General features: G+C 43.2%; 1 protein-coding gene across 2 annotated transcripts; it reads left to right on the forward strand.

The window, feature by feature from the left end:
* The first annotated feature begins 1138 nt into the window (after positions 1-1138).
* Positions 1139-8280, forward strand: nup50 (nucleoporin 50). Of its 2 annotated transcripts, none has more exons than XM_086268087.1 (8): positions 1139-1299; positions 3519-3597; positions 3678-3761; positions 3839-4049; positions 4687-5334; positions 5614-5698; positions 6392-6510; positions 7433-8280. In XM_086268087.1, exons 2-8 carry the CDS (start codon positions 3529-3531, stop codon positions 7630-7632), a joined length of 1416 nt encoding a protein of 471 aa, XP_086124213.1. In that variant the 5' UTR covers positions 1139-1299; positions 3519-3528; the 3' UTR covers positions 7633-8280. The 2 variants fall into 2 exon arrangements, with proteins under 2 accessions (XP_086124213.1, XP_086124214.1); XM_086268088.1 differs by lacking the exon at positions 1139-1299 and adding an exon at positions 1357-1738.
* The last annotated feature ends 1680 nt before the right edge of the window (positions 8281-9960 follow it).

Consider the following 9960-nt stretch of genomic DNA (forward strand, 5'->3'; position numbering starts at 1 on the left):
TGCCCCACAGATGCTCAATAGGGTTTAAGTCTGGAGACATGCTTGGCCAGTCAAGTACCTTTACCCTCAGTTTATTTAGCAAGGCACTGGTCTTTTTGGAGCTGTGTTTGGGGTTATCATCATGTTGGAATACTGTCCCGTGGCCCAGTTTCTGAAGGGAGGGGATCATGCTCTGCTTCAGTATGTCACCGTACATGTTGACATTCATGGTTCCCTCAATTAACTGTAGCTCCTCAGTGCCAGCAGCACTCATGCAGCCCCAAACAATGACATCACACCACCATGCTTGACAGTAGACAAGACACACTCTCTTTGTACTGGTTTCCACCACACACCCTTGACACCATCTGAACCAAGTAAGTTTATCTTGGTCTCATCAGACCACAGGTAATCCATGTCCGTAGTCTGCTTGTCTTCAGCAAACTGTTTGTGGGCTTCCTTCTGGGACGACAGCCATGTGATGCAGTGTGCGGCATTTGGTCTGAGCACTGACAGGCTGACTCTCCATGCCTCCAACCTCTGTAATAATGCTGGCAGCACTCGTACATCCATTTTCAGAAGACAACCTCTGGATATGATGCTGAGCATGTGTATGGGCTCAAAATGTGGTCATAAATATTTTGTACTTGTAAATCAGGATTTGTATTTGTGAAAAGAATTTGTGTGTGCGTAAAAAAGATTTGTGTGTGGACTTAGCCAAAAAAAACGTGTGAATCTCTGCAAGTTGCAAGTACGAATTCTGACCCTATTTTTCTTCCTTTCATCTGATTGGTCAATGTCATGTCAAGCACAAATGTAACAATCGAATCAGAGAACAGATGGGTTTGGCTGTCGGAGGGGAGCTATTTTGAACTAACCCTGCATGTTTTACCTGTGCAGAGCTGCCCCTTCGGAGCAGTGGTGGTGCAGAGCTTGGCCACTGGACCACAGATTGAAAGTCACTAGGGCTTGTGACCATTAAGCAAGACCCTTCACCCTGCATATAAAGTTAAATAATCACCGGTGACATATTTAATATTTAATATAATTTATGTGCGTAGTATGCATTTACCTTTGCGTTTTTTAACCTTTTATTATCGTTTTAAAAAACATATGGACTACAATTCCCAGACTAAAGGCCGCTTTGTGGTGCGCATGCGTGAAAAATGGGCCGCGCAAACCCGCTCTGTAAAATGGCGGCGTAAGGAGGTTTGTTCAAAAACACAGAGCGGTGTTACCTGTTAAGGTGTTCAGCCAGACGTTACCTGGAGCTGTCAGAGCCGCGCGGAGGCAGAGACCGGACTTTACGTTACAGACAAGGTGCGTCACATTTACCTGTTAACAAAAAATCATTAAACGCCGGAAACGAGAGGAGCTCGTGCCATTAGCCTGCTGGCTAACATTAGCTGCTTGTGAGCGGCCCGGTTAGCTTGCTTGTTTAGTTCCGCGGCTAACAGCCAGAACATGATGTTAGACACCGGAGTGGACAGGCCAGGTGGCCTCGGTGTGTGCTCCGGTAATGGTAGGCCACTTTATCAGGAGCCAGTTTTTCAGTAATCGGAAATCTGAGTAAAACGTTTGTTAGAAAATCTCTCGGCTCAGGTACACAGGTGATTGATTATACCCGGAAAGAAGCGCTAACCGAATCAGGCTAGTTGATGGTTAACCCGGATAAAGGCTGCCTGACAGGAGTGCTTAACCCTGTGCATTTGATTTAGTTAAACATCAGCTTTCCTTGGACCGCACTAGGAATTCACAGGTATGTTTCAACCTTTACACCATCCAGAATATTCGAACAGCAGCTCCACCACAGCTGTTTATAGTCGATTAATCGGTGATTATCGGCCTCCGTTAATAACTAAACACCAAATGAAGCCGGGTTTTTGGCGAAAAGCTGTAAAGAATTTGGAGCTTTTTATCATTTGACGCACTACTTTCTTTTAGCAAAATGCTCAATTTATTGTTTCACATTTTGAGGTGAAACCTTTAAATGTTCAGAATAGCCATCCAAAGCTCAGATTTACACCTGTTGTTACCTGTTGCCTGTTCACTTGAATATCAGGTGTTTTATTGGAGAAAAAGCAGAGTGGTGTGTTCAGGTGAAGTAATACTGAAAGTAGGTGAGATAAAAGCTCAGGTTCAGTAAGTTAAGGTTCAGTCTGTGGGCAGCTTTGGACTAGGGCTGCCACGATTAGTCGACTAGTCACGATTACGTCGACTATCAAAATCGTCGACGACTGATTTAATAGTCGACGCGTCGTTTGAAGCTTTGTAAGATCACAAAAGACGCAGGAATATGTAGTAGGATTTAAGAGTGTAATAACGGATTGAAACAGAAGATGGCAGCACTGCATGTACAAGGATGCCAGCTGCCGTTAAACCCCGAAGAAGAAGCTGTGTCCCAGAATTCATAGCGCGGCCCAGCTCAGTTTCCAACAATGGCGGCAGCTAGTTAGTTTTAATATTACTCTTATTATTCTTTCTGGGTCACAAAATAAACGTTTAACATATTTTCAGGCGGGAATGTAGCTGTGGAAACCTTAAATATCTGCTCAGTTTATCAAGACACCGCATATTTTCAAAAGCGCTCCGACGTTTTCGGAGACGTCTGTTACCCACTAGCTCGATAGCTAGCCGGGGGCTAGGCTAACTAGAGCCGTGAGAACACCAGACTCCCGGCAAATCGTTTTCAAACCCACCGCCGTCTTTCGCTACTCAGGTTAAACATATGAGTCACTTAGATAACTTAAAAATGTTATTGTTTGGCTTTTTTTTTTTTAGTATTTTATTTGTTCCTGAGTAAATCTGTTTGGCTGAGATTAAAGTTATAGTTTTTACACAGCTGAATAAACGTCAAGCAGACAACTGATTATCAGAAGTGTGAGATGCTGGAGAATCTACTCCGGTGTCCTGTTATATTTTAGATAGCAAGGAGTTTATTAAACTTCACCGAAACAAACTATCATCTTGTCTTTATTTTTAGTTAGCACATACCTTAAACACTTAAAGCTGTAAGCTAATGATAGTTATATAAGAGCAGATGCTGCTGGTGCAATAAGCTGTACGTTTTACGTCCAATGGATGATGATCTGATTAGTCGACTAATCGCAAAAATAATCGGTGACTAGTCGACTATCAAAATAATAGTTTGTGGCAGCCCTACTTTGGACATCTGTGGATTCTTCCACAGATTTCTGTTCTGGAGCATTGAGCCAGATCTAGAAGATGAGCAGAAAAATGTTAACAGTAGTGATATTAACAAGAAAAGTCAACTAAAATAGTTTAGATTAAATAGTAATTGTAACAAACTGTCCATAAAATTGAGTAATTGTGCTAATAGACAAACTGAGCTCTGTTATCTGATTTACACCAGCTGGTTAATCAATAGTTATCAATAATAATCCTGTTTTGTTTTTGTGTTCTGAATCTTTTCTACTTCTTATTCAGTTCAATTCTGTAAAATGCTGGTTAAGACGCACTAAACCCTGGAAAAAAAAAATGAAAGAGAACACAAACTGAATTCTTATGTTTTGTTACAGAGCCAGTGGGATGGCGAAGAGGATCGCTGATAAGGAGCTCACGGACAGGAACTGGGATCAGGAGGAGGAGGGCGAGGAGGTAAGAGGCCATGTTGAAACTGTAAGTCTGGCTTCAGGAAGTTGGAATTATGTGAGTCTGACTTTCTTGTCCTCCTTCAGGCCGGGACGTTTTCAGTGGCGAGTGAAGATGTGCTTAAGAATCGAGCAATCAAGAAGGCCAAACGCAGAAACACTGGAACCGAGGTACGAGGAGAAAACCATTGTTTACCTGTTGCGTCTGATTATAATCATGAAGTAATCTGAGTGTTTCCCTGTTTCAGAACGAGGGCAGTGGAGCATTTAAAGGCTTTAAAGGCTTCTCCTTGACCGCGGCGGCAAGCAGCAGCTCAGCTCCAGCTCCAACTCCAACTCCGTTCTCCGGGTTTGGGAATGGCGGAGGCTTCAAAGGCCTCGGCGGCCTGACGAATGGGAACAGCGGCACGCCCTCCTTCGGAGGTTTCGCCTCGCCTGCAGCGTCCTCGTCTGCACCTGGTGAGCAAAACATTGATCAGCTCGATCAGTTATTAATCGGAAACTATTTCCTCTTTATGTGCCATTCCATAGTTTCAGCTCAGATTCCTGTTCGTCCTTTGAATGTGATCCATAAATGAGCTTTCTTTTTGTGTTAAAATGTCTTCATTAGTTTTTAGAAGCTTTAAAAATGCTAAGACATGGACATGATGAGTTTATTGATCTCTTGTGGGTGTAAAATGTGTTCAGGATGCTCACAGCAGTTCATCTTTATGATCGATTTTAAAAAACCAAATTTTCCGACTCTTTGTTTTAATAATAATAATAATGATGGATTTATATAGTGCTTTACAATTCCACTATTCATTCACACACTGGTGGAGGCAGCTACAGTTGTAGCCACAGCTGCAGACTGACAGAAGCGAGGCTGCCATATCGCGCCATCGGCCCCTCTGGCCAGCACCAGTAGGCGGCAGGTGAAGTGTCTTGCCCAAGGACACGACCGTCCGAGCCGGGGCTCGAACCGGCAACCTTCCGGTTACAAGACGAACTGCCAACTCTTTGAGCCACGATCGCCCCGTGTAACTCTCTTATTCTGCTTCCTTCTTCCTAAGCTGAGCTTTCTATGCCATCACTAACACTTTCTCCTTCCTCGAAGGTCTGACGTTTAACGGGCCATCCTCGGCTAAACCCGCCACTGATATTGCCACCAAGCAGACCAATGGCTCCGCCACCAGTGCGAGTCAGAGCTCCAGCAGCAGCAATAAAGAGTACAGCCGGCAGCTCACGGCGCTCAACTGCTCAGTGCGGGACTGGATCACCAAACACGTGAACGACAACCCGCTGTGCGACCTCAACCCCATCTTCAGGGACTACGAGCGCCACCTGGCCAGCATTGAGCGCCAGTATGGCGGCGGATCAGCTGAAGGAGGCTCCGAAGAGAAGAAGAAGCATGGAGGGACGCTGCCAGCCACGGCCGCAGTTCTTCCTCCTCCTTCATCTTCCTCCAGCAGCAGCTCAGCGACCTCCACTCCTGCTGCCTTGTTCTCCTTCACCAAAAACACAACGGACGAATCAACACGGGAGAAAAGCTCCGCCGCCGCTCCAATCCCTGCTGGAGTCACGTTCAACTTTGGCAAGAAGGTGGACAGCTCAGTTCTGGGTTCCTTAGGGAACAAATCGAATCCCCCCAGCTTCTCCTTCTCGTCCTCCTCCTCCTCCAGTCAGACCTCAGTGTTCGGAGCTCCAGGATCAGCCGCTCCGCTGTCCTTTAGTGGGGCGAAAGCCGAGGACGCTCAACCCACAGGTCAGCAAAACACTCAAATACATGAAGTTATATCTAAGTTTTAAAGCTGAGATTCTGTCTCATATTTTTTACTGTGAAGATCAAATGGGATGAGTTTGGAAATTATTTGAAAATGATTTTAAATAGTTTAAATAAATCAGTTAAAACTTAATCAGTGCTCATTTTATCAGCAGTTTGAAAGACAAAGATTCAACATGAAAGGAAAAAACATGATGTGATTTATATTTATATATATAATTTTTATATTTTATTTAATTTTATTGATATTTTTTTTTGTAGACGAAAACGGTGACGAGGAGTCGGAAGACCCACCCAAGCCGGAGGTCAAAGAGGTGAAAGAGGACGATGCTTTCTACTCCAAGAAGTAAGTTTCTGAAATGTTTCACCCTGAAGCTGCAGGTCGAGCTTCAGCTTCACATAGAAATCAATCTGAAAAGGAGGAAACAGGAGCAGCGTTGTGCACAGAACTCAGAGCTGTGGTGAATACAAGTGAAGTTAGAATAAATGAATTTCAGTCAAATTATTTAATAAAAATTAACTTCACACTGCATCTTGAAGGTTATCAGGAGGAGGAGCTTAGTAATGCTTTTGAAGCCAGCTGGAGCTGATTGGATCACATTTTTAGACAAAGATGGAGGAAAAGGAGAGGGCTTAAAAAAAAGTGAGAAACTGTAGCTCTGTAGCTTCCAGCTGTTGGTTCAGCTTCTCATCTCCCTGGCTGTTTGTCCTTTCCCTGCACTCACGGAGTTCACCTCCTCTCAGAGAGGAGCAGACAGATCATTATGTTATCCTATTGTAGTCATGAAATACAAACTTCCAGCAAGTTTTAAAAGAACACAATGAGAAATGAACTTGACCTGCAGCTGATGGAGGAATCTCCAACCTGCTGTAAGCTTCCTCCATCTTAGTAAGATTTAGAGAGCAGACTTTAAATCTTCATCACTAAAAACCCCGAAAGTGTCCCATCGACTCTGAACTTTGTTTTTTAAAAATAATCCTGTTTATTTAATTATAAGTGATTTGTAATTTATTAATTTCTTGTCTGCTCTGCTTCCAGGTGTAAAATGTTCTATAAGAAAGAGTCGGAGTTCAAAGATAAAGGAGTGGGAACGCTGCACCTCAAAAAGACAACCGAGGGGAAAACTCAGATGATCATCCGAGCCGATACCAACCTGGGTGAGAGCATCGCGTCGACAGATTGATTTTATATAAAACATCTGATGTCATCACAATATTCAATCCAACTTGAGATTTTTTTCTTTAAATCAAACAAACACATTAATGTCAGAGATGATCAGGTTTAAAGAATCAAACGTGCGTGATGTTTGTCAGGATGGTCACTGTGTCAGATTAGTCCTAACAAAAACAAAGGGGACACAAATAGACTTTAAAGTGTAATCTGAAATAACACAGACCATTTAAAGTGGTGTAACCAATAACTGCTCACTTATAATTGTAATAAGCCGCATCAAACCTACAACAGTGAAACATTTAATATGTCGAGCTTCAGGTTTTAGGCCCAGAAACATCCAAAACACCTAAAAGCATAAAAATAATCCACATTCAGCAGCTTCCTCTTCATGAGGTCTGAACTGTGATCAGACTGCTCCACCTGCTGGTCAGATACAAGCACTGCTGCTTCAACAATGAAAACGGATCAAATCCTTGATGACATGAAAGGACTCGATCAGGATTACTGCAGCTAATCAACGATATCAAAGATAAAGCTTTAAATTGAGAGCAAGTGAAACTTCTTCCACAAACAGCTGGAAGATCTGGAACTGGTACAGCTTTTAACCTCCATTTTTATCAAACATCAAATCCACAGATTCAGAAATAATCTGCAGATTAACCAACAGGAATCGCTGAAGGACACTAATAAAATATTTCTTTGTACTGTATTTTCCGCACTATAAGGCTCACTTTTGTTTGTTGGACCAGCTGGTAAATAATGATGTGCTACATGATTGCTAGTGAAACAGCTGTGTTAGCATAACATAAACACAAAACACAAAATTAGAAATCTTCAAGTCACCAAATATAAATATTAATTTTAAAGCCGGGTCTTCTGCTTGTATAACGTTCTCTCCTCCTCCAGGAAACATCCTGCTGAACATCATCGTGCAGCCATCCATGCCATGCACTCGGGTGGGGAAGAATAACGTGATGGTGGTGTGCGTGCCAAATCCGCCCGTTGACGACAAGAACCCCACCACCCCCGTCCCCCTGCTGATTCGGGTCAAAACCTCCGAGGACGCCGACGAGCTCCACAAGATCCTTGAAGAGAAGAAAGCCTGAGCTGACCCCGCCCCACCTCCCCCAGGGTTTTAGCAGACTCCGCAGTGGTTTTAGCAGTGGTCATCCTCAGACTCCGCCCCCTCCCACGTGGAATCACTGACCTCTTCATCGCGCCGGTTTATCCACACACACATGCACACACCCCCGTCGTTTCCTCGTCTGATCACAACGAATTGGTCGTCAAACTGTGAATCATTTCTTTGAATCGTAACAATCGAAGCAGGTCGTCGCCTACATTCCCTCCGGTTCATCGCCGCCGCTGCTGTTAGACTCGTAGTGCTTCAGTTTTACGGTTTGAATCTGTCGAGTGACTGAACGAGTGACTTCCTGAGCAGTTTTTGGGGAGCGCTCTAAGTAACGGGCCAGTCGATTTGGTTTTACAAATTAAATACCTGCAGTAACATTTCCTCTTAGAGTGTGTCTGCTGAGTGTTTTTGTGTTATTGCTCTGGAAACTATTTATTGTGTCGGCAGAGTTTCTACTTGGAGTGAATGTTCCCCCGAAGAGCGCGGCGTTTATTCTCTGTAAACACAGACTGTCGTTTTCCAAGTGTCCTTTGTGTGGCCTTCAGCTCGGCCTTCCAGATGCCGTCATCATCTGAGAACATTTGTAAAGACATTTATTGGAGAATAAAAGGAAACGAAACAAGCGGCTCCTCTGTTGTCTTTATTTCTGCTTCACCTCCACAAACATCTAGCACCGCCCTCCTGACGGGCTGAGTGCTGAGAATAATTCCAGCTTAATAGTCCCGGGAGAAATCAAGCTGAGCGCCGTGTCAGTCTTTAAACCAGAACTGCTGCCAACACCAGGAGGTAAAACTGCATGAAGCATCTTCTCGCCCGACAAGCAACCCAAACTCTGCCTTTAACACGTGAACATGAGGTCACACTTTCATGCTCATTCTTAGTTTTAGAAAACTCTTGCACTCGCTTCATTTCAGTGCAGTGATTTATTGAAGTGTAGAAACAAAAATGTAAAATACAGAATATAAGGCAAAACCAGTTTTGATGTAAGTACCTTTATTCTTCAGTCTGAACTTTGTCATCTCTGCGTCTGCAGGCTTCACAGCTCTTCTTTGGATAATTCTGTTTTACATAGAAACACAGAACTATCAGGTGTGTTTTTACTGCACTGGCAGTGTGTTTGGGATCATTGTGATGTTGCTGCTGATCAGATGTGTGTATGTTCATAATTCATCAGTTTTAATAAAGCTCACCTGATGACCTGTACATACTGAAAATGATTTCGATCCATCTCTCCATCAGAAGTTTTCCTCTGATTTTCAGTCCAGTTGTGTCATTTTCATAAGTCCGCCTTTCCCTGACACTTTTTGTCTTTTGTTTGTTTTTGTCCTCCATTTGTCCAGTTTACTCAGCTTTTAAGGACAGTGCACATCATGTATTGTTTTCAGTTTGCTGGTGCAGAAATATTATGCCAAAGTGTTGTTTGCTATTTTAATCTAAACCAGTGTTTCCCAACATATAGGAACCACGGCACATATTTCACATTAACAAAAATGATGATAATCACACGGCACACCACCAAACAAATGTCACAAAATGCATATTGATAATTTTTCCCAGCGCACCAGCAGAATCGGATTGATTTCTCCCCACTATACCAATTTTGCTTTCTTGTGACCACTACTCATGCTATGGGCTTATCTGGGTTGGAATTTTCTCCAGGACCTTTTTTTCCCCAAAAAATATTTATCTATTGCTATTACGCCCTGTGTTGTCGCACTCACTATGTAATTTCTTTGTCGCCTGTTTTACTGGCAGTTTGCAACCCATTTAATTAGAGCAGGAAGTTGTACTGCCCTCTAGTGGAAGAGAATGTAGTTGTTCTGCCCATTACACCGGTCACTTAAGAATCAGGTGGAACCAGATAATCTTCCACTGCATTTCATTTGGCAAACAGTGATCTAAACAAATGAGTCGTCTATTTCGTGTAGACACGTGAGTGAAAGGTCAGCGTTGTGTTTTAACACAAACACACTCCTGTGAACACTGTCGAGTATAAGACCTGGAAAACGCCAGTGTCCAAAGAACTTTGAAAGACCTTCAGGAAGAAAAATGTAAAGAAACAGGCAGTGGTTCAAGACTTCTGCACACTACAGTTCCAGTGGTGGATGTTAACATGGCCAGTTGAGGTTGGCGTGTGTACAGTAATCCCTGTGATCCAAGGCTTCTAAGACAGTTTTTTTTCTACTTTTGGAAGGAAAGTGTTTTTTTGTTATTTATTTTGGTGCCCTCATTACTACAGCCACACCTGGTCCTCGGCAGGCTTCCAAAAGCTGGTCAACCAGAAAAAACAGCTTTTGCAGAG

Source organism: Aulonocara sp. 'chitande type north' Nkhata Bay, linkage group LG17, assembly GCF_057382095.1.
Source record: "Aulonocara sp. 'chitande type north' Nkhata Bay isolate Kocher_YH1m ecotype deep benthic linkage group LG17, A_spYH_male_GT1.1, whole genome shotgun sequence".
NCBI classification, from domain to species: Eukaryota; Metazoa; Chordata; class Actinopteri; order Cichliformes; family Cichlidae; genus Aulonocara; species Aulonocara sp. 'chitande type north' Nkhata Bay.

Excerpts from the sequence above, each read along its gene's own strand:
- nup50 (XM_086268087.1), top strand. The coding sequence starts at position 3,529 with ATGGCGAAGAGGATCGCTGATAAGGAGCTCACGGACAGGAACTGGGAT. Across the intron at positions 5,699-6,391 it reads GATGCTTTCTACTCCAAGAA|GTGTAAAATGTTCTATAAGA; the intron begins GTAAGTTTCTGA and ends CTCTGCTTCCAG. Across the intron at positions 6,511-7,432 it reads CCGAGCCGATACCAACCTGG|GAAACATCCTGCTGAACATC; the intron begins GTGAGAGCATCG and ends CTCCTCCTCCAG.